This window comes from Triturus cristatus, chromosome 1_2 (assembly GCF_964204655.1).
Source record: "Triturus cristatus chromosome 1_2, aTriCri1.1, whole genome shotgun sequence".
Classification (NCBI taxonomy): Eukaryota; Metazoa; Chordata; class Amphibia; order Caudata; family Salamandridae; genus Triturus; species Triturus cristatus.
Window position 1 is genome coordinate 1,006,141,341 of NC_140580.1, and position 24,397 is coordinate 1,006,165,737.

Genomic DNA, 24,397 nt, shown 5'->3' on the forward strand with positions numbered 1-24,397 from the left:
AGAGGTTTATTACAGAGTTCAGGTCTTGAAGGATCCTGAGACAGGATGAGGATATCGTCTAGGTATATGATGAGACGAATACCCTTTTCTCGCAGTGAGGAGGCAACTGCCCTCATCACCTTGGTGAAACACCAAGGGGCTGAGGCGAGGCCGAAAGGGAGCTTGGAACTGAAAGAGATGGTTTTTCCAAATAAACTGAAGAAAGAGTTGATGAGCCTTGGCCATAGGAATGGTAAAATAAGCATCTTTTAGGTCTAATTTGACTAGCCAGTCTCCTTCTAATAACAAGTCTCTCAGAAGATGGATGCCCTCCATCTTGAAGTGTCTGTAAACAAGGTATTTGTTGAGCTCCCTTACGTTTATGACTGGTCTCCAACCTTTGTCCTTTTTCTCTACCAGGAAGAGTGTTCTTACAAATCTTAACATGTGCATAGGGACTTCCACAATTGCACCTTTCAGAAGCATGGAGGAAATCTCTTCTTCTATTACTTCTCCTTGTGCTAGAGTGAGAGGAATGTTCCTGGAAAGGGAAATTTGTGTCAGAATCTCTATAAGGTCTATCATAAACCCGTTCACAGTATTCAGAACCCATGGGTCTTGAGTAATTAGTTTCCAGTTCTGAGAAAATAATTTTAGTCTGCCTCCCACCTTTGGGGAAAAAGAAGGGGATGTGGAAAGAATCGTAGTACTCATTTTGAGGGTTGATGTCACTAGATGCTCCTCTTGCCCTGAAGTTTCTTGAGCAAAAGCCTCTACCTCTTTGCGGATAAAATTGAGGGATGTTGGAAGGCTGGTAACCTCTAGATCTAGAGTAGGGCCTGCGGTTGAAGCGGCCGGAAGATTGGCCCCTTCTTCCGGCCCTGGCAAAAAGGTTATTAGTGTTGAAGACTCTCTTCATATTTAGATGGGCCTTCTCTAACGCCATAAAGGCAGATACGTATTTACCTAGGGTCTTAATCAGGTCTTCACCTAAAAGTAAACCTTTAGGGTTGAGTGAGGGTTCCTTTTCCGCTAGGTCACTCAATTTAGGACTGATTTTGGTGAGAACCACTCTTCTCTCTGAATTGAGGCTGGCGTTGCCCAATAAAACTAATGCCCTCTGGCGCCATCCTCGGATTACTTCGGTGTTCAGTGGAGTGCCATTGATGTGGCTATCTTCAGCAGCATTGATGATTTTAGCTAGAGGTCTAAGGATATCGAGGACCCGATCTTGGCAACTCTTAAGTGATCTCTCCATTCCTTTCCTGGGATCTCTCCGAAGCTTAAAGAGATATTTGATTAGTTCGGGGTCAAGATTTGGGGTTTGGCAGACCTTACCCTCAATGAAGGGTCTAGAGCATTCGGCTCTTAATAGTTTGCGGTTGTCTCTCTCCAGAGGGTTTCTCAACCATTTTGAGATAAATTTGCTCACATGTTCTTGCGGAACCCATTCTGAACTCCTTGGGTGTTTGATATTAAGGATAGAAAACATCTCTTCGCCTAAGGGATCTAAAATAGTGTCTTTTGAAGAGGAAGGCAGATCATCATCAAAAGGTTGAGAGTTAAATTTCTGATCGTCCTCATCTAAGTCGAGGATATATTCATCAGGGAAATCAGAGGCATTATCGTCATGAAAATCATCATCTTCTCCCAATTGAGGATCATTAAATTGAGCACTTCGATAATTTGTGCCTCTAGGGACACCCAGATAATTTGTTCTGCTAAGGACACCTTTAAAAGTCGTGCCGCTATGGACACCCGATGTGTTTGAGGTGTGAGGACCTCCCATGAAAGTTGAGGTGCTGTGACCTCCCATAGTGCTCTAGGGGATACAATCAATGTTTTTAATCTTTTTAGATCTTTTTCCCCTTATTTCAATGAGATCATCATCATTCTCAAAACCAATCCAAAATTCCTCCCTAAAGTTATTTCTCCCTTCCACCTCAACAAGTCTATGGAGTTGCCAGTATTCTTCTCGCAACCACGAGCAGTCGCAGAAAGAGCTCTTCACACTCTAGATGTAAAAAGAGCACTACTTTATTACATTGAAAGAACAAAACCTTTTCGCAAGACTAAACAACTTTTCGTGTCATTTTCACCACCACATAAAGGCAACCCCATATCAAAATCTGGGATAGCAAGGTGGATTGTGAAATGCATAAAAATTTGCTATCACAAAGCAAAACGTACATTATCAGTTTCCCTCTAAAGCCCACTCTACCCGAAAGATAGGGGCTTCAATGGCATTCCTAGGAAACATTCCCTAAGATGACATCTGCAAGGCAGCTACATGGTCTACACCGCACAAATTCACAAAACACTATTGTGTAGATGTGCAAACAAAACAGCAAGCTAGTTTGGGCCAGGCTGTACTCAAAACATTATTTCAAACTACTGCAGCAGATACTAGTGGTCGCCGCTAGGAGGGGGTACTGCTATACAATCTGCATAGTGTGTGATCTACAGCTCATATGCCTCGAACGGAAAATGCTACTTACCAGTATGCATCTGTTTTTTGGCATGTAGAGCTGCAGATCCACACACGACCACCCACCTCCCTGGCTACCTTTATCTGCTCCAGTACTATCTTATTTAGATACAGCATACATGGGCATCTTATCTGTTTCTCAGAAAACTCCATCATTTACCTGCTGGCGAAAAACAATCTGAATATGGAGGCGATGCCCATGCGCGCTTTCATCCTAAGGAGGACTCGCCTATCTCGTGACTAACAAAGACTTTTCCAAGACAAAAAAGTGCAAACATCCGGGCCCAAGACCGGATGGCGATCTATGCATAGTGTGTGGATCTGCAGCTCTACATGCTAAGAACAGATGCATACTGGTAAGTAGCATTTTCCTTCTTTTTAGTTGAAAGCGGATTCAAAGAGTGCTTTTTTGTATTCACTTTAAATAACTGCTATGTGTTTTGCTTGCAGTTTGCCTCTTATACGATGTTTAAGTGGCATTGTAACATTGTAGCTGCCTACAATTAGAGTAATTAGTTAGGTGGAGATCTAAACTTGCCATAACTGAGGATTTCTGCTTAAAGTCATTAGAAAAACAACTGCATCAGTGATTTAAAAAAGTTAATAAATCATTGAAATATGTTATTACAAGCTTAAGGAGGCCACGTTTAGGTGCATGAATATTTTCTTTTTTTTCATTTTTTTGGTATAAGAAAACACGAAAAGACAAAATTAGGCCGCAGGAAAGAGGTAGGTCTTAATGGATTTACGGAATGCCAGCAGGCTATCCAGACCGCGAATCTGACAGGGCAGAGAGTTCCATAACTTGGCTGCTAAGCAACGAAAGGACCGCCCCCGGCACGGAGACGGTTCACTCGAGGGATCACAGCCAAGTGCTGCCCCAAAGAGCGCAGCTGGTGACCAGGAACGTAAGGTACCAACAAGTTGGCCAAAAGCCCGGGAAACACAAGCTTAAGAATTTTGAAGGATAGGCAAAGAGCCTTAAATTCAATTCGCTTAGCCATGGGCAACAAACATAATTGCTGGATAGCACTGGCTGTTGAGGATCTGTTCGGGAGCCCCAGCAGGGCTCTGGCGGCTGCATTTTGGACTCACTGCAAGCGCACCACCTCTGCCTGATTAGCCCCAAGGAGAAGCGAGCTGGCGTAGTCCAGTCTAGATAGTATCGCCGCCTGGACGATCAGCTGACGAGTGGGTGGATCAATGAACCCCAACAGGGGTGCAAGTCCACGAAGAAGGCCGAAACAGGTACCGGCTACTTTCTTTGTATGTTTCTGGAAACTGAGGGTGGAGTCCATCTAAACCCCTAAGTTTTTAACCGCTGTCTTGGGGACGGGCGCACTACCAAGAGGTAGGCCACCATTGCTCGCTCCACAGGCTCCTATCTTTCCCCACCAGCAACACCTCCGTTTTATTGGCGTTAAGCTGGAGGCAGTTGGAGGTCATCCACTCCGCGACTGCCGCCAGACCACTTCTAAACTAGGAAGCATCCTGCATAGAGTCGCCGTAGATGCCCACCACCAACTGCGTATTGTCAGTGTAGGTGACCATAGTGAGGCCTTTGTCCCTAGCCACCGTAGCAAGGGGTTGAACGTACAGGTTACAAAGTACAGGACTCAGTGCGGAACCCTGAGGCACCCCCTGCCCGATACACTGGAAACGGGAGAAAAACTGGGGGGCAGTCACTTGGAATGTTCTCCCTGACAGGAAAGATTTGAACCATTCCAAGGCTGAGCCAACAACACCCGCGTTCACCAGACGACTTAAGAGAATCTTATGGGCAACCGTGTCAAATGCAGCACTGAGGTCTAGCAAAATCAATGCCGCAGTGTGCCCTGTGTCCAGAATGGTCCGCAGATGCTCGGTAACAGCCAAGAGCGCAGTCTCCATACTGTGTCTAGGGCAGAAGCCATTCTGGGAGGGGTCCGGGTGCCATTACTATTAAGGAACCCTGATAGGATGTTATTCACGTGAGCCGCCGCGATCTTGGCAACTCAAGGTAGAAAAGATATGGGACGAACATTTTCCAGCTTAGCTGGCTCCAGCGAAGGTTTTTTCAGTAGTGGAACCACCATGGCCTGCTTCCAAGTCTCAGGGACTACGGCAGTAGAAAAAGATGAATTAATGACCTGTATTAAAGAAGCCAGGAGCACAGAAAGGGAGTCCCTGAACTGGGCGGGCTTCAAAGGATCAACCGGGGAGCCCGATTTTAACTTTACCACACAGCAGTGAGAGCTCTTCCTGTGAGATGGGAGGGATAGCCTCCAAAAGATGAGAAGGAGGCGGCCCGTGAGGAGCCGTGAAAGAGGAAGGCAACGAAGAGAAAGACCTATAGATAGTTTCTACTTTCTTCACGAAGAAGGTCGCCAGTTGTTGCTCAGAGCTAATCACGGAGGCAGTAGAGTTTTTTCTGACTCTGAGATCCTTAAGTATTTTAAAAATACACTTAGCCGGATTGTGGCTAAGCTTGATTTCATTAGCAAAATTTTAGGCACATTTATGGACACATGGTACATTATACGCGGCACGAAATACAGCGAACGTGCAAGAAATTATGAATTATGTAGAGGGCATAGCACTTGCATGGTTATCGGCCGGTCAACAGGAATTTTTGGCACTGCCAATCACCACGGACGAGATACAAGAAGCTATAAAAACCTTACCCAATGGAAAAAAAACTGACCCTGACGGCTTTACGGGTGAATTTTATAAAGAATTCTCATCACTGATTAGCCCCTATATCGCTGAAATATATGAGGATGCTTATAATCAGCAGATCCTCCCATCAACACTACGCGAAGCACTGATAGTGGCGTTATTGAAACCAGATAAAGATTCGGAGCAAAGCAAATCCTATAGACCATTATCCCTAATCAATACCGGTGCCAAAATATTAGCTAAGATTATAGCTACTAGGTTGCAACCACTCATGCAGGCCATTGTACTACCGGATCAATCAGGTTTTATGCCGGCACGTTCGACCGCGCATAACAGAAGAGCCATATCGCGCTCTTGCACCAACTAAACCCGGAGCTAGAAGCCCCAGCTGTGCTACTTGACGCAGCTAAAGCGTTTGATTCAGTTGAGTGCAGTATCGTAAACAGGTATATCCAAAGCATTGGACTCCCGCTTACATTACTAAACTGGATCAAGCTCCTTTATACAAAACCCACAGCACGTATTAAAGTGAATAAATACATTTCAGATATCATACATATACAAAGCGGGACACGACGGGGATGCCCATTATCCCCCTTGTTATTCTCCATTGCACTTGAACCGCTAGCATGTAAAATAAGACAACAGCATGCACACACAGCGCTGAAATTTCACCTGCGTCCAGGTGTTATATATATATAATATGATCCAAGCATCAATCTACCCTCCGTACTGAGAGAATATATTAAATTTGGTAGACTATCAGGGCTGCAAATTAATTGGAGCAACTCTGCAGTACTTCTGTTAATCAAAACTAAAAAACAACATCACATGGAATTGCCCTATATCTGGCAAGAAGATCCAATTAAATATTTAGGTATATGGATACATCGAGATCCAGAAACAGTACTAAGAACAAATTATGTCACTGCCATTGATAAACTTGGAGCAAAAACAACAGTTTATGGACCAAATGCAGAACAATGTCATACATTCACCCCAGTACAGAGATCTGGGCTTAAATCAATCGTTTTTCTGCTCACCATGCCATTCCAGTTTGAACCCAGCCATATGCAAATCAGTCTTGACCCTGTGCCTCATGGGAAAAGTCCAGCCCGAACTGCCAAGCCAGGTCCTCCCTGGACTGGAAACAAGCATCCTAGGACCGGTTTCGGGGTTTCACCCCTCTTCAGCCAGGATTGCTTGATTCCAGTGGCATGGAGAGCACGGGACCCACGTCTGGGCATACCCTTTCTACTCGAGGTGACAAATGCATAAACAGTTGACCGACAGAATGCCGAACAATGTCATGCATTCACCCCAGTACAGAGATCTGGGCCTAAATCCATCGTTTTTTTGCTCACCATGCCATTCCAGTTTGATAAACTTGAAACACAAATCAACAGATGGATCACCTTACCATTATCCTTAGCAGATTATCCAAATTACTGTACCTATTCACTAACATACCTACAACCCCACCAGCCCCGCTCTTCGAGAGACTGAATGCGAACCTTATTAAACTAATCTGGGCAGGTAAGCAGGCACGTATAGGATTACGCACGCTGACCCTGCTATATAAACATGGCGGCTTCACAGTGCCAGATTTATCACTATATTATTTATGCGCACAGGCACAAGTGCAAACTATTGGTACCACCCGGTACGTTATATGTCACACCTTGCGGTAGACGATTGAGACGCCAATCCTATAGAACTAGTTAACATACTGACACACCACAGCCCTTGCATATCCAAAAATGAAATTAATATTATACAAGCTACATCCTCGGCATGGCAACTAATAGGCCACATGACCAATAAGCACCCGTTGTATGCACCAAATATGCCGCTAAATCAACACCCATCACTATCTGTCACTCAAGACCAAGGCAGTGTGGAACTGCTGCGGCAAGTAGGCTTAGTGGTAATGGGAGATTTATATATTAATGGCACATTCATCACCTCTGACGATCTTTCATATGTAAGTAACCACAAACGATGTTATTCAGATTCACGTATCACAGACCACGTGAGGCAATTAAAAAAAACTCTACCCCACCTACCCCAATGAGCCACCCATGCTAGTGCCGCTACAACTGATAACAAACCCAGACAACACTCACATAGTGGCAAAATTATACAAGACCATGCAAATTGAACTGGGCGGAGGGAAGTGCAAAGTTCAAGAGATATGGAATATGGTACTAGACAAGCCACTGGAAGATGAGGAATAGCAATCCTGCTGCGCATTAACTGAACTGTTAACTCCCAATGGTAACTTATGTATCATACACTATAAATACATACACCAAGACTATCATACCCCACTAAAGCTGCAGAAATACGGGTTACGTGATGAGGACAAATGTCATAGATGTGGGATGGAAAAGGCAGATTTCGTGCAACTCGCATGGTATTGTGTCAAAGTCAGAATGTTTTGGGAACTGGTAGTACAATTATTGGGGGAAATGTTAAGCTGCAAAATGGAATGCTCACTGAAGTTCTGCTTACTGGGTTGTTTGACGCATTTGAAATCCGTAAAGACAAAATTTGCTGCTATAGCATTGCGCCTCACAAAGAGTAGAGTCTCAATGCCCTGGGACAGTAAAACATCTCCCACAGTGACGCGCTGGATGTTGGACTCCATATATTGCAGGGACCATTTCTTATTATATGCAGAGGAGTTGCCGTCAGCTTCCAAACCTACAAACGTTTGGGAGCCACTAACCACTTATCTACGAGATCATCCTGACTTATTAAAAGAAGATCTAAAATGTGATTAGACTGAATAGCTGCGATCAACTACATTCGCTATATGGTTAGAAGTATGAGTTAATGCTAAAGATATGCTGTGTACTGCTATGCTTTAATGAGATGCTTGGAATATTTGTTATCAATGTTCTGTAATAAGCAATAAAACCTTATAAATAAATAAAAATAAAAAAAGAGATATTGGAAATGGGGGTTGAAGGAGAAGAGGTTTTAGAGGCCTCCAAGATTGAAGGGCTCCAAGGGCAGGTAATCGGATACTGAATTGAAAGGTGAAAGAAAATATATCACTGGCCACTTGTTTGCATACCTAACTGAGGCCTTTCCATGTCAGTGTGAACTTTGTCAAAATGGAGAAATTTAACTGCTTTAACAGGAGGAAGGTTACTCGCTGTCACTGTCAAAAGTAAGTACAGGTTTGAAGAAGTCGAACCTACTATTGATTTATTATTTTTAATCTTGCTGGGTTCAACAATGCGGTGTGGCTCCCACTTCTGAAAAGTCCTTGTGAAGTACCTGCAGCTGTTTGCCTTTCTATTGTGAGTGGACCCCAAAATCTGTAAACATCTGTATATATTCTTGGTAATCGGTAGGAATTGTTTGTGTGTCAATGTTCTCTTCACAATGGGGTGCTTAAAGACTGGACTGTTCGGGACTACAATCAAAGACTTACCACCTACCAATCACACGGAGCCCAAGACCATTGAGGGAAGTCTTTATACATTCTTTACACATTGGGTGTCAGAGCCTGAAGGGACATGTTCTTTTTCATCGCTTCTGTGACCAACTCCCATAGTTAAAGCAGAGGAGGAAAGCTCTTCTTGCATTAATCAAGGTTCTGGGCTTACCATAAAGTGCTAGTAATACACAGTGTATTATTCTGTCTCTTTGTTTCCTGAGCTCCTCATCCACAAATCTTTATCACCCCACCCACCCTTTTAATTTTTCTTATGCCACCAAAGCTGACATCTACTATACGATTCAGTCAATATTTAAGTGGGTTTTCATAGTGCGGCAATCCAGCTGGTCTCATTGGTACCAATCCCTGGAAACTAGGTAATGACCCCAAATCCTCTTACAGTAGGTATAAGTTCTAAATTACCTACCTAAATAAACACATCATTAAATAAATGTTGAAACCAAAATTGGGATTTCTGGAAACATTGGTCTTGTAATTTAAATATAGAATTGTAGCAATTTCCTTAAAGCATTGCTTTTTTTTGTCTACAGGCCTTCTTCTTACTTGTGTTTACATTGAGACCGTCAAGGACTTCATATCTGTCTGCTGGCAGCCAGGGGCCCGAAAGCAGATAAGTCTAATGCTCCTTCAGTCATTATGCGTGGTAGGTGCAAAGTTTTCACATCTATAGAAGGCGTTTTGTCCTTATAATTACATTAAACAGTGAAATTATGATTTGGTCTCCATGTTGCAGTATGCGAAGCGTGGAACTGAATTAGTAGTCAGTAGAATGATTAGGTGCCATACAGTTAAAGTTACAGGCTGGATTTCAGTCATTAATAAAGTGCTAGCCTTTCATTAATACTGTCTCCCATTGGTAGCATAGTCTTCCTTTACAGAAGGAGTGTGTGTTAGTTGGATATTTGTTCTTCCATGAGCAGGTACTAAAATAGTCACAGCCACTAAATTGTTGGCAATTATGATTAAGGTGGGCAATGTGGTGTTATAAATTAATTCCCATTGTCGGTGGTAGATAAAGGCATGGTCAAGGTCGTATTAAATGCGGGGAACTTGAATTTTGGTCTCTTGTAGCAGTAGCAACCCATCATTGAGCTAAGGACCACCAGTGATCGTGAATTCTTGGTAGGATAGTCAGAGAAAATCTGAATTTTTCTCTAATAAAAGGGGTCTGTTCATGCAGGTCTGAAAATATCAGAAGTGCTAGAAGGTCCTTTTTTTGTGGTTGACTTGAAATATTTACTATCAACAGGCTGCCAGGTGAGAAGTACAGCCAGAGAGAGTAATGATCGATTTCCAGAGCTTATTACCACTTGCATGTTTTGCTATAAAAGTTGGGGGAAATATTTAATAGTTTTCATGTGTTGACATAGTATGACCTCTATGAAGCACCCAAAAGGTTTTAGTGTGCTTACCGATAATGACAAATGCTAGATGAAATTATCACTTTTCTTGGACAATTCACATTCGTTTTCGAACTTATTTCACATGTTCTTTTGTATAGCGCTTTAGTGACCTAAAATACACTTCAAAATGCTGATAGAATTCACTTGAAGAGAGTGCTTACTGTAAGTGTAAAGACCCATAGCTTTACGTATGCGGGAGGAGTTTATTCTGTGTTCTTGGTCCTTGCACTCGGTTACTTCCCCTATTGCTGACTTTGACACTTTTGGATATTTTTGCTGGCAGACCTCTGTCATTTTAAGGATAATCTATAGACCATTACCATATGCATAAATTATCCTAGTGCACTTGGTGATTTTGACTTACTTTACACATTTCATGAGCATTCAATGCAGTATTCTACAAAAGCAGTGTATGCCTCGCAGTTGGCCTCTTGTTCGCTATCGTCTGCTCCAGTGTTTTTCACTTTGTGCATTGCGACTACACTTTGAATCCGATAGTTGGTCCAAGCCTTTTGGAATTCACTGATTGAACTGAATGTGTGGAACACAAATGTAAATGGTAGAAGCTGCACTTTGGGGAGTTTAATCTTTGTACACTCACCGTACACAATGTTTTGCCAATAAGCACTGTTGTCTAAGGATATTCTGTTTGGAGTAGCATATTTACTTTGCACTGCTCCTCTTTAATGCATAATTGTAAATTGTAGTACGAGTTATTTAAATCTGATTTCCCTTCACCCTTATCTTATAGCAGTTGCCACTAGGATAACAAGATTGGTTCTCCTGAAATTGTTGTCTCCAGTGTATCCAATCTGTGTCCTACTATAGAATTAACTTTTCTCCTGTGTTTGTTTGTTTATATATTATGAAAAATAAGACTACTCATTAGTTGTCCGTTTCCACATTGCACAGGTGCCTTTAGTTATTTTTGCGCTCTGTTGTCTGTGGTTGCGTTGATATGTTTTGAATTAGCAGACAGACTGCTAGTATGTCTAATTTTGAATATCTAACTTCTTAGGTCCGGCAGTTGCTGTTAACCGTGGCGATGATGAACAGATGCTTGGCAGTTTCTTTTTCTTATGTAATTGTGCACGCTACTTAAAAAAACAAAAATATACAACCAAACCGATTTAAAGAATAACAAAGCAGAAACTTTGCACAGCCATATCAAATGATTAAGAATTGGAGGCAGTTACACATTTACTATGATATGAGATGTGGAGCCATTGAGGGATGATTTAATGGGATCCTTCAATAGATTCAATTTATTTAGCAGTTCTGCGAGGGCACTAAAGAACTTTAATCTCAACAACAATGTCTGTTAATAAGCAATACGTGGCTTCCACGATGGTGAAAGAGCAATCATTCTAACGAGTGCATTAAATCTTGGGAACCGAAACAAGCCGCCACTAAGATGACCGTAAAGGATGACGGCCAGTGTGAAGGATGAACATTTGTTGAAGGTATGCCAGACCCGAGTAATGGAAAGCACAATGAAGTAGACTAATGGCTTTAAATTTTATACAGAAAAGAAACAGAAGCCATTGTTAGGATGTAGAATAAGAGGGGGAATTCACAGAGGGAGTTGGATGATGTCACGGACTGTAACCTTTTGAATACCAGAAATCTTAGCAAGTAAGGCAGTGGGTAGACCAAAATAAAGCTACTGTACTTAATGCAAGAAATGATCACTTTCTGAACTGCCATCTGTCTAGCAAAAGGAAGCAATGATTAAATGATTTTACAAAGTAAACTAATATGCGGGGGCAAGGTTTCAATGTCACCACTTTAATAACCAAGTGTGGGGAATTGCCTGTGATAAAAAAAAAAAAAAAAAGTCCTGTATTGTAAGTGTTGATTTTGAGAGTTAAAATGCGTCCAGTTGGCAGTAGTGTGTGGCGAAGTGGGTTTAGGAAGTTCTCCATGTGAGTTGTCCAGACAGATTTATTACTGGATTATACTTGCAAAATCCACTCAAATATAAAAAGCCATAATTAGAAACAGTCTAGTCTAGAAATGTGGAAACTAATATATTTTGGAGTTCTTATTGAGTAATTTTGTACAATGAATGTATAGTATGCCAAACGTAAACAAATTTACCTATCCTACTGTAAGTTTGCTGCTTTATATGCATACATGGCAACACTTTAAAACTAGAAAGTGGGGGATTTTGAAAAACACCGGGAGAATGTTTTTTCCTCTTTGACTTATATTGAAGCAGAGTCCTTTTTAGTTTGTAGACCGATTACACATAGCCATAGTGGGTTAAAGAAATCGCTTCACCCTCCTGATCTGGCTTAGTGGCATTCATATATATGCTTAAACTCTGAGCATCTTGGGATACGTAGGTAAAGCAGAGTGCAGTGCTGCGTTATTAGAAAATATTCAAACAGTCATTGGTATATGTAATGTCCTACACTCGTCTGCAATTCTTTGCACCTTTTTTGTTTGTGGCCTCTAAAAAAAAAAATCCACCTTATTATAGGAAGTCTTTTATATTGGGGAGGGCCCTGCTTCAGACTGTGGGAAGTTGGCTTGAAATGTCCAGGAAAAAAAAGGACTTCTATGGTCTTTTAAGTTAAGGTTCCTTTTCTTTGTAACTCTGATGTGCTCCAAGACGGCAACTCAAATCAATTTTGAAAAAGTGCTTTGAAACCTATTAAAAATGGTAAGAAAATCAGATTAAAACTCTTAGTGACCAAGTTTTTAAAAAAAGCACACCTTTTTATTATCATAACCCTTGAATTAACAAAGAGATCGTTCTATGTGTGCATATTTTTTTTTGTTAAGCCAGCAGGGGAAGCTTATTCCTGCTTAGGCAGTGCTATCCTCACCTAGAAGCTTAAATATTACATTTCAATATTATTTCTCTCTAAGTTGATTTTTTTGTGTCTTTTTTCTCCCTAACTATTATTTACTCCTCTGTAAATTATTATTTACAGAGGAGAGAGTCTTCATTCTATCTCGATGAGACAAATTAAGTTGTATATTTACGATCAGTTTTCCTTAAATGTTGAGCAGAGAGCTTCTGAGTGGTTGGCAATATGATCTTGTGTAGTATATGCTGACCATTACTTTTTAAAGATTGTTTATGTATCATCATCATCAGAGGTACATTAGTTGAGCAATAGGTTAAATGGCAGTCCGTCTTCTGATATTCCCTCACTAGTGAAACCTGCCTGTAAGCGAATTAAAGTTCCAACTACAGCCAGTAGTGCCTTCCACTCACTTCCTCCTTGGATTACTAAGAAGGGCAGTGAATCCTGTGATTTGTTTCTTGCTCGAGGCACTCTGTGCTACTTAGCATGCTCCTCAGTAGCCACTGTGGGCTGTGGACTCATGAATACAACAGTGTTGTAGGCCTCAGAAACCCTTGGTGAAAATATTAAAAGCTGGTCGACTGAAAAGGCCACTGAATTAGGTGGAACCATGGATGAGTGTTTTTGAAGAACTCTGTCGGATTTTTCACTGCTTCGAGGGCTTGGGTAGGTTTGCAATTAAGTGTGAGTTTGAAAATTAATGTGGCACAGTACATACTGCACCAGTATACCTCTTCCTGTTTGTGGTTTTGCTGGTGCATTTTTATGATGCCTCTGTTTGGTTGTTGGTGGCTGTGAATGGCTAAACATTAGGGAAATACTTTTTTTTACAAATAATATTTTGTCATAAACGCATTTTGCATTATCTACTTGTAATTTGATTTCCCATTTTGGCAGTGTTTTATTTTAAATGCCTGCACCCTTTTTGTCTTGAGGCTTTGTAATATTCAGATGTGTGCATTCTTGGGGTCAAGTTTTGAAGAATGGGCATTATCTGTATTCTCAAGAAATAGCCGGGCCAGATTAATTGTATCAACCATTTTGTGTTCCTTATACAATACAACTAAACCACTTCAAACTGACCCTGTTGTAAGCGATAGCAATTGCTTTAAAGAAGTAATAATCCTGGATTCAGTTGAATATGGTGTTAATATGGCTCTTTCATGCATGTTATGTTTGACAATCTTTTTTTACTGGTGTCGTGTTTTTTCTAGACAGTGTTACTAATTCAGTTATTACCTACTCCTTGTGCAGTGTTTGCCTTACCTGGTGGCTGCAGCACTTACGCCCACACCTGAAGAGTATAGGAGACTAACAAGTGATCTTCAGCCATTGTCAACCCAATCCTCCTGACTTTAATCTGAGTGGTTAATATGTTTTCATCTGCATTTTTCTACTATGCTTTCAAGTTATCGCTTGAGCTCAAGGTTCAACTACTTTTTATTTTATTAAAAATACCCCGCTTTGTTGCCTTATTTTCAATTAAACTTTTCATCTGAACATCAAGACTTTCTTTACGTGGGTGAAGCAAAGTGATCCCAAAGATAAAGGGCAATCAATACTTGTTGATTTGGTGACTATTTTACTATGCTAAGCCGACCTTTGTATGTTTAGAAAATGTTTTTTGGTATAAACAAAGTATGTCAACTGCCACATTCTCTATTGGAGGACAATCTTGATCGGCAGTTTTAATTTGAAAAATGTTTAGACCGTTTTGTGTATTAAGTCTATCTCCAAACACACTTCTAAGAGGGTTGTGGAATGAATGGTATACTTATTACAAAGCTCGCCGCTGAAGTTCTAGCTGTTCAGTGCTTTAACTTAATGTAAAGTGTCACTTGCTGGATCTGCCTGTTTGGCCAGGACATTTCTAATCTATTTAGCAAGAATAGCTGTTTACCATTACCTTAAAATAAAAAAAACAAAAATCCTGACTAGAACAAATCCTTAAATATACAGAGAATTTAGGAGAAGGCGCCCAAGATTATGATAGTTAGCTAGGTATCGGGCAAGTTACAGTTTGATATTGGTTATATTCTCAATGTGCCTAATGGCCGTCCCTGAGAGTTGGAACTCCTCATCAGCATAGAAAAATGAATGTTGTTTGCGTCGTCCCTCTCCCACTGTTTCAAAACTTGTAAATAAAGTGCTTTTATTACTTGAGTTTGCCCACTCTTCATGTCATTCATCCAATCTTTGGTGCTTTTTGATGAAGTGAAGGAAGCCATTCTTTGTTTCAGTCTCAAGCATATTGGGTTTCTATCATTAATCATTGTTTCAGGACTGAAATCCATTTTCTCAACCTGAAGTGTTACTATGATTTTAAGGGGGAATGTGGAGGAGAGAAAACTATCTAGACAAGTTAGTCCTGATCAGCATGAACATCGGGAAGTAGATGGCACTTGTGTCCCATTCCTTTGCTATCTTGATTTAGGTGTGGCAATTGACCTATCCAGGCCACAGCTTTCAAGGTTTGGAAGTCACCTTTTTCTACAAACGCTGCTGGTGCTGTGGGTTTATTTGAATATTATTTCTTCTTCTCTGGGCAATGTGCTGTGTTGGGACGGAAAAGTCCTCTACATGGAAAGAGATATGTACCCCTCCCTATAGTGTTGACAGGATCCCTAAAGTTTTTTTTTTCCGTTTTTTTTTTCTCTTTGGTCATAGACATGTGTGCCATTACATAGGCCTGTCTCACGGATTGTGGACTTGTTGGACGGGGGGGGGCACCCAAAGTACTACCCTCATAGTGGTGTTAGGCTACGCCTTCACCAGGAGCTAAGCAGCACTAGCGCGGTGGTGGCAGCATACCCTGTAGTGATCAGTAATCGTGAACAGAACCTTTTTTAACCTGTGTCACTGGAGTGAGGCCTAGAGGCTCTTTCACTTTTTTAAAAGTTTCACAGCTGTGTGCTTAACTCATCCTTTGCCTACTTCAGGTAGATGTGGAGTGCTGCGCAGCTCGGGAGTAGTGATTCTGCATTGGTTGTATGTGTGCCTGGGAAGGGTACACTACGAGGATGGAGCAGTGCTATGCAGTACGTGCGTTATTAGTACATGTACTGGGTGTATGTATACCTTAGAGGAATACTTTACATGAGAGATGCATTGCTGTGCAGGGCATGTGCAGGGACCACATGCGCTGTGTGTATGTGTGCTTGCATGAAGCACAATACATGAAGGGTGAAGTTTTGTGCAGTCCACTCAAAACGACTGTGTGGTTTAAAATAAGCACACCCTGGTTTAATATGGGAAAGCTTCAGTACTGAATAGTGCATGCAGACAGTGTGTGGGCGGAATGCATGTGTACATGTGAGGGAACAATGTGTTAAGGTATTAGTGCTGAACAGAAAGTGTGCTATGAATTTACACTGAGTAAATGGGCCTGAAATGGTACATTGTATGGAGGACCCTGGGTTCCATTTTGGGAAGCCCAGGCCTGCCTGGTAAAGACCGGAGTAGGAGAGGGATTCCTTTCCCCCCCCCCCCCCCCCCCCCCCCCCCATACCCCCGACAGATGTGAGTATTGCGCATGCTGTAAGCTGGGTGGGGGCACACTGGAAGAAGAAGGAAGAGACTCCTTTACATCTCTAAAGACTGCTCTTTGATTCAGGGATAGATCACAAGGAAGGGGCCTAGACAATCTCAGGAAGTTAAATTGGGCTGATAAGAGAATGATAAAAAGTAGGCCTGGGGATCTGGGAATAACCTTTTAATGCACATATCACTGTGGCTGACATCCAGGTGTGAACTGTGGTTGCTCCCATGAATTATTTTGTGGACAATCAACTTAGGAGTCGTGCCTGCTGTAGCAGACCTCTTTCATGGAGAAACATCCTTCAGACCGAAGCCGGAATCCTGCTGTTCCTTTACAGCGCTGGCAAAAGAACAAACTGATCCTTAGTACGCATTCGCTCAGCACGCAAGTCATTATAACTACTTGTGTTAGGTGGGGTGCATTGGTTGAATGGTGTTGGATTTAAAGTCCAACACTACTGTTACGCAAACTGGAGTTGGAATCGTAAATTAACCTATTCCAAAATCTAGCCACCCCTCCCCCCCCAAAGGAAGTAGTTTAATGACTTGCGTGCTGAAGTAATGCATACTAAAGACGCATTTGTTCTAATGATGGCGCTGTGAAGGCTCCGCCTGATTCCGGCTTGCGGAATACCGTCACACATTCCTTTCATAAAGTAAGAGAAAAAACAGAAGCACCCACTTCAAAAGAAGCAGAACCCCAAGAACAGAAAACTTCAACGAGCCTAGACTCTAAATCACATTTGGTGTCTGAAAAAGGACTATAAGAAGAGATGGTTGAGTCCCCAAAGGTTTGTCACCTGCCAAGCAGTCAGACATTCTGTGTGAGCAGAGGAAGCTCTGCAAGGCTTGTGCATGTGACCAGGATTGGGGGGGGTCAAGGCCTGCTAGTCTTCCTGCTAGGTGAGGGGACCTCACCAGGGAAACAAGACCACCTACCCTCGAGCCTGCCTGCTAAGACCAGTGTGCCCTGTGAGGAAGAGGTGTGCATTGGAGAGAGCGAGGTCCAATGTGGAGCCCTACTGTAAGGACTCCCTGTGCAAGGTGTGAGGATTCGTCTGTGCATCAATTGAGCTGTAGCCTGTGTGCAAGACTATTTTTGCAGATCCCAAGATGCCAGAAGAGAGGCGCTGTTGTCTCTGGCAAGTATTGAGTGGTGTGCGGGTGGTGCCTTGAGTTCTTGCCTGCAGCTACCACAGAGAGTCAAGTGCAGAAGGGTAAGTCTATAATAAGTCGGGTCTCAGGATGTCCGGAGTTAAAGGCCTCAACCACCATAGTTGTGCATAGTATCCTCCGCATGGCCTCCTGGCCTCTGAAAAGAGTGCTGTCACATTATTCCCTTTATGCCTAGCTGATTCTTGCACGCCTCTGATTAAAGGTAGCAAAATGATGCAGTCTGTGAATGCACATACTACACAGATATCTGCGCATACCTTGAAGTCACAATTTAGATCCTTGTTGGGACACTCAGCCTCTTTTACAACCCCCTCATCCTTTCTTCTATTCCCCCAGGGTCATTAAAATAGTACCTTTGATTTGGGTAAAGAGGCGTTTTCAGGTCAAGCGGTTTGTGGAATGTTCTAAAATGTGTACTAGTGTCTTTTTTCTTTCCTTGTGGTCATCCTGAGGTTTAGAAGCATCCATGTGTTTTTTTCGTCTATCTTGTCCCCAACATGGAGCCTCACATGGAGTTTTGTCCTCCATGTCTGAGCCAGACAGTCTGTTTCAGAAAGTAGTAGGGATTATCTTGTCTCCTACCCATTTCTCAAATTGAAGACCTTGTGTTTGCTGGCGTGTCTGAAGGAGTCAACAAGACGCTGACATCAAAGCATTTTGCTATGTTCTGTGAATGGCCTCTCAATAACTCCATGGTCAACAAATCTTTAATCTGATAAAAAATACCCATAAATGAGTCACACAGATAAAATTCATACAAATATCGTAAAGTAAAAAAAAATCGTATTTAAAAATAGGTGACTAAAATTTGTACAAAATAATCTCGGGAAATAGGCAAATTAAATATACCAAACACAGGACTTGGAATAAAAAAATCAATGGCCAACGAGGAAGCATTCATTAACGAAAGCATTAAATAGGGGAGAATTAATGACATATATTATCATTGTCCAACAGAGGGGAAAAAAATCTGGTATTGTAATAGATATCTGTGAATTAATAACAGTATAATATCCTTAGCTACTAATTTTTATATCTTAAAACGTCCAGTCTAAAACCAGTTTCATTCCATCGATGGCAAAAGAAAAGTAAACAGATACTCTATAGCATAAATTCACGTTGTCAAGGTTGTGGATAAAGTTAAAAGCATCTTTATAATAAAAATAAAAAAAATCTTTCAAAAACAATGACCGCAACATCTGTTTGCTCAGGTCCCTATAGAAGTTGCACAAAAGAATAAAATACATTGTGGACTGGTTGGACTTGCCATTGCATGGGCATTTGGGTAACTTTTAGGAACAAAATCCCATCTTAGGAAAAGCAACCATAAAGTGCAATGTGCCTATTCGCAGTCTAGTTAAGTACAATCTATCTTGGGTGTTCGATACTAGAATAAGGTAGCTCTAGGCATTCCTTTATATGGGGCGTAAGAGGTACATTGGCACAGTCGGTTTAAGACTCACTCTAGTTTCCCTATTGGCCATCCTTTTCCCAATCAGAACCGTATTTAAATCTGTCTAGCTAAATTTTAACACTCCAACTGGATCCTCAGTATTCAAATTCCTATCCACCTCCTTTAGCAGGGCCATGCATGTTAATGGCTTTTTTGGACCTTGACCAACATTCTTGCAAGAATTCCATTATGTAAACCACTACATAAGCAACATAGTCAGAATGCCTATATCCTCGTACCTTTGGACATCGAGCAGCACTGTTTCTGAGTGAAAAACAGTATATTTTTCCTATTACTGTTTCTTAGTTGATATATATCCCTATTTTTGCTCTGTCCTTTTAAGAACATTTGTAGGGTGAGACTAGGTAGGTTTCCCAAAAGCCTCCTGCAGACCTAATTAGACACATGTTCTTGTAGTGATGCTTATAATGATGGATACTTCTAACCACAGATTCCCCACCTTGTGTTTTTGCAGTATCTCCTGCACACTGTCTGGTGATGACATTGGCCTCTGTTATTTCGTCTCGTCTCTGGTCATAATAACATTTAGCCACATATAGATGCCATACCTGCACGCAAATGCCAGCTCTTTATGTTCTGCGCCCATGAATTTAGATCTGAAGGCCCACGCCTATCTTAACAAAGCCATGAATGGCTCACTCATGACAGCCGGGCCTAAGTCTTACTTGACCCCACCAGAGAGTTGCTGTATTTTGAGACCTCACAAACCTGAAGCCGACTTTCCTAACTTAGTCTCTTACTCCTGAGAGTTCTGTTTTCTACAAGCAAAGTCAATTCAAACTTTCTCTACTGGCTCCCCTTATAGAGAATTGAAAAGCATCGATTCTGTAGGCACAAGGGCTTTGTCTGCTAGCCTGGCACTTTTAACCTTGAATGCTGCCAGTCTCTTGGATTGCTACACTCATGCCCTTCTTTGCCTGAAGACTTGGGAACCTTCTTCATCCAACTAATGCAAAAACGGAAAAGATGCAGCAACATACATTTTGTGGTCTTGACTAAATAATAGATTCTGTTGTCCATGCAATGGGCACAAGTGTTCATATGCTTGGATACAAGCACTTTGTTTTCAAGGGCCATCAAGGGCTTTCCCTTTGATGGGGCTAGGTTGTTTGGCGAAAATAATTCTTGCTAGAATGCATTAAGGACATCCGAGCCATGGCTCAGTCTTTGGGGTTCCTGTTCCACTTTAGAATTCTATTGGCAGCATAAGAAGTTGCAGGGATACTTGTGGGGCCCTGAACTCAGAGTATTGAAATTGTTTTTTAAGAGCGATAACCTACTGTGGATACGAAGCTCCCGTCTGAGAGAAGTTTTACCCCAGATTAACACAATTATTACACAGTGCAGTTTTTCAGGAAAAAAAATGTAATTGCTTAAAAGTCCTGTTTACAAAATAATAAGAATTGTGCAGATTCTCCTGGTCTTAGGCCCTGAGGTCAGACTGGTGTTCCAGGACCTGCAGGACGTGTGCTTTCATGTGCCAATCCTGCAAGACGCAGAAAGTATCTCCACTTTGTTGAGTGCTGCACTTCAGCTTGACATTGGCCATTTACTCCATTGTAGATCGGTTATCTGCGTATTCTTGTACCTTAATTGGTGGCTTTTGAAGGCTGGCTCACCTCTGCTAGTTTTGGACCAACAACTGTGTCATTGTCTACCTTGGGATTTGCTGTCGGTGAGCCCAAGTCCCATCTTTTACAATTTCAGAGGCTTCCTTTTAGTGGGGTCATTTTGGATACGTTCTCCCTGAGTTCTTTTTCACTGCTGCAATTTAACTACCTTTTATGGAGGCTATTTTCGGAATCTCCAGGGCAATTGTTGGGTCATGCAGGAGGGCTTACACACTCCTATTAAGGTGAGATGCCAAAGATTTATGCTCTGAATGCTCACACTGGATTTTTTGGAGCCTTGATCTCACTTTCTAGACTTATCGTACTACTCATCAGATTTGCATGCAGAACCTTTTAGTTTCCAATTTTTGGAGACTGGTTCTGTGAAGGTTAGAGATTGAAGAGTTTACATTGGATGAGTTTTTGAGGTTTGATAGATTTCCATTACTAGGGAATAAAGAGCAACATATTTGTGTAACTGCAGAGTTTCAACTGCCGGTTGTGGCGCTTATCAGCACATTTTTGGCTTAGACCTTACTTGGTCAGCTTACTCTTTCAACTTGCACTTGTGAAGCTGTTGTGGATTGGCATGCATGAAGCATTATTGATGGGTCCTCAGCAAAAAGATATTTCACCTAATCGTGCTATGGCAGTGGTATGGCAATTGGGGTGTCCCTGCAAGGCAACTAGTGATCACTTAACTTGGCAAATATTTTGATTTGGGCCTCTAACCAACAAAGTGAAGCAAGAGAACATTAATGCTTGGGGTAATTTCACACTTATGTTTTTTTCCATCCCTGTGCACTGAGTGAGTATGGTGTTGTAATTTGTTTTTTCCCATGAAAGAGAGGGGAGGCATATACTAAAACACTGTTACTGGAATTGTAATCCATGGGCTTTGGAGATGGCTTGGGTTTCAAATGGAGTTTGTGCAACAACCAGTTCAAGAGAGAGCAGACAGAGTTGTATTTTTAGGAACAGTAAAGAGTTCTGGCAGAAAGGAAGTGATGGACATGCTAGAAAAGGTAGCAACTGTGTAGGTAGCTGATAAAGATTGAGGCTTTGACATTACAGTTGCCTTAGTGCAAGAAGAATGGATGGAGACGGTAAGAAATTTGAGTGAATTTAACTCATTTATAGTGTACATGTATTGCAAGATGTAAGGAATTTCTCTGATAAGAGATTTTGTAGCAAGGTGTAGGAAGCTGGCTCTGTATATACTATACCAAAGTAAGGTATAGTGTGCACAAAGTCCAGGGAGTCCCCAGAGGTACAGCAGAGGCTAAATTAGGTAAGTACTACAGCACTCTTTGTGGTAGTGTAGGCAAGCAGTTAGGCTTGTCTAAAGGTTTGTTAAGCATTTATTGTATTTACTCAATCAAGGACTGATACACCCACACTCGGAGACAGAATCCAGACCATCTAGGTAAGTATAAAAAAGGTATATTTAGGTTTATTTTTAGAACCAAGCAGAACTTGGCACAGGTGAGTAAAATATACTTTGAGATGCAAGAGTGTTCAAGGAAATGCAGTTGTACTTGAAATTGCAGCTGTTGCAGGTTTGTATCACTTTTAAAATGCAGTTTGTATTATACAGTAAATACTTTCAGATTACCTTTTAGTTACTTCAGGATTACTTTGAGTACTGGGAAGTGGTATACCTAGATATTACACCTTAGGCTCTCTACCTACAAGGTAAGTATGACTTTTTATACTTTGCAATAGTATTCCCTTTTCTTCATACAACACAGTTTAACACTTAGATATTTTTTAGGCCCCAAATCTCTTTACATGGGTTCCTATGGGGAAAAAGTGTTAGCGGTTTGGAAGGTAAGTACTCGACTTCTGAGGGTGAGTTTTGGGAGTTATGACCAAGGTTCCCCAGGGTCTAGATGGGCACTCTAGTTGCACAACCAGCGGCACTGGGGCAGCCAGGTGCAGAGTGCAGGGGCCCATTGGTAGCCAATGGGGCTAAGGGGGCCTTTGGTTTGGAACTGCTGGTGAGCAGAGCACTCGGTTCTGGGAGCCAAGCTCCTTTAAGATCAGCACTGCAAGGGCCAACTACCAGCACAAGAGCTGCACCACCAGCGGCACTCGGGCAGCCCCGGTGTAGGCTGCAAAACGAAGGTTGGGACCCTGTGCTTTCCAATAGAGACCTTCAGCTTCAGAAAGATGCTGCAGGCTCTGGCAGGGAGACTTCCTGAAGGTGACCACCGGCTGGAGAGGTGAGTTGGGATCTGAGGGGATGCCTGGACGCAGTCGGTTGGTCTACCCTAGGCTGGGGGGCGTCTGCTGCAGGGGTGTCTTCTGGCGTTGGGTTTTCTTACCAGCTCTGGTCACGGTCGGGGGTACACTTCAGGTTTAGGCTGCAGGCGTCGTTGGGAGTCATGAGGGAGGTTGGCAGGGCCGGACTGGCTGTAGCGGGCACCGGGCAATCCCCCGCTGGGCCGCATGGGTGAGGGCTGGTTTTGGGCCCCAGGGGGCCGTTTTTGTTACAGGGCCGTTTTTGCAGCATAGCTGCAAAATCAGCCCTGTAACAAAATCAGCCGAAACTGGCCCTGGCAAAGAGCTCGGCGGCGCCCCCAAACCCCGGGGGGCCGGCCGAACACTTTGCCAGGGCTGGTTTTGGTTCCCAGTCCGGCCCTGGAGGTTGGGCATCACCAGATCCAAGGTCAGGATTGCTGGGTAGACCTCCTAGGGGAGTTGGGCCACTCGAACTCGGGCCTTGGGTGTCTGGTGCAGAGTGATGCAGAATTGCGGAGTCGACGGAATCCGGATTCTGGAGGGGAGTCTTTATTTGAGCAAATCCGTTGCTCACGGGAGACAGCCTGTGGGATGGTCTCGGGGCGAGGCCTCCAGGCTCTGGGGGTCATTGGCTGTTGGACTCGCCAGAGTTCTTGCTGTAGGCCGGTCATAGACTGGACAGAATGGTAGGGCTGGGGCCAAGGCAGGTTGTGTCCTCTTCTCCTTCCTGGGTCAACACGGCTCTTCGGTCCTTCTTCTTTCTTCCTCGAATCTGAGGAGGCAAGGTTCAGAGTCGCCCCTAAATACTAGAGTTGGGGGCGTTAAAGGGGTGTGCATATTGGGACCAATGGGTCCCTTCCTTGCGGTGGCTACACCCCTATTATGACACCCTCCAGTGGGAGGGGGCATGTGCCTCTTCCTAATTGGCTGAGTCCCCTAAAATGTGGAGGGGACTGAGATGTGTGCTTCACCTTGCCTCCCCCACCTGAGTGGTGGGGTTGGCATTAGTGGGCACACCTCGCTTCCTAATTTGAATTTCCTGCTGATTCTCCTGCCCAAAGTGGGGGCCAGAACTGGTGGGAGCCAGTGGCTGGGGGCAGCAAAAAACAGGGACAGCGTCAGAAGGCCTTTGAAGCCTTCCCTCGCGTGGACCCAGCCCATCCTGGGGGAGGAGGCATGACACACCTTCCCAGGATGGCCTTCGTTTCTGAACCCAGAGAGTGGCGGCTCGTAGTGGCAAAAAGCAGGTAGCCATTCAGTAACCCCACCAGGGCTGATCGATTTTCAGGGGGCATCTCTAAGTTGCCCTCGAGGTGAATGTTTCATTAAATCCCACACTGGCATCAGTGTGGGTTTAATGTGCTGAGAAGTTCGCTACCAAACACCCCAGATTTTAGTAAAGCCATTATGGAGCTGTGGAGTTTGTAGTGACCAACTCCCAGACCATATACTCCTTGTCTTTACTACACTTACAATGTCCAAGAATACACTTCAACACTATAGGGGTACAGGGCTCATGCCACTTTGCCCTCACCTT

At 42.8% G+C, this 24,397-nt stretch overlaps 1 protein-coding gene across 5 annotated transcripts in view; it reads left to right on the plus strand.

Annotated features, from left to right (window-relative positions):
- EHMT1 (euchromatic histone lysine methyltransferase 1) overlaps nt 1–24,397 on the plus strand; it is a 1,124,912-nt gene that overhangs the window by 24,870 nt on the left and 1,075,645 nt on the right. For 4 of the 5 annotated variants that reach the window (XM_085611576.1, XM_085611658.1, XM_085611650.1 and 1 more), the window contains exon 2: nt 9,128–9,240. In XM_085611576.1, the coding sequence (XP_085467702.1) occupies nt 9,234–9,240 (7 nt within the window). In that variant the 5' untranslated portion in view covers nt 9,128–9,233. Of the gene's footprint in view, nt 1–9,127; nt 9,241–11,352; nt 11,464–24,397 lie in introns of those variants that run through there. The other variant, XM_085611641.1, reaches the window with a different exon arrangement.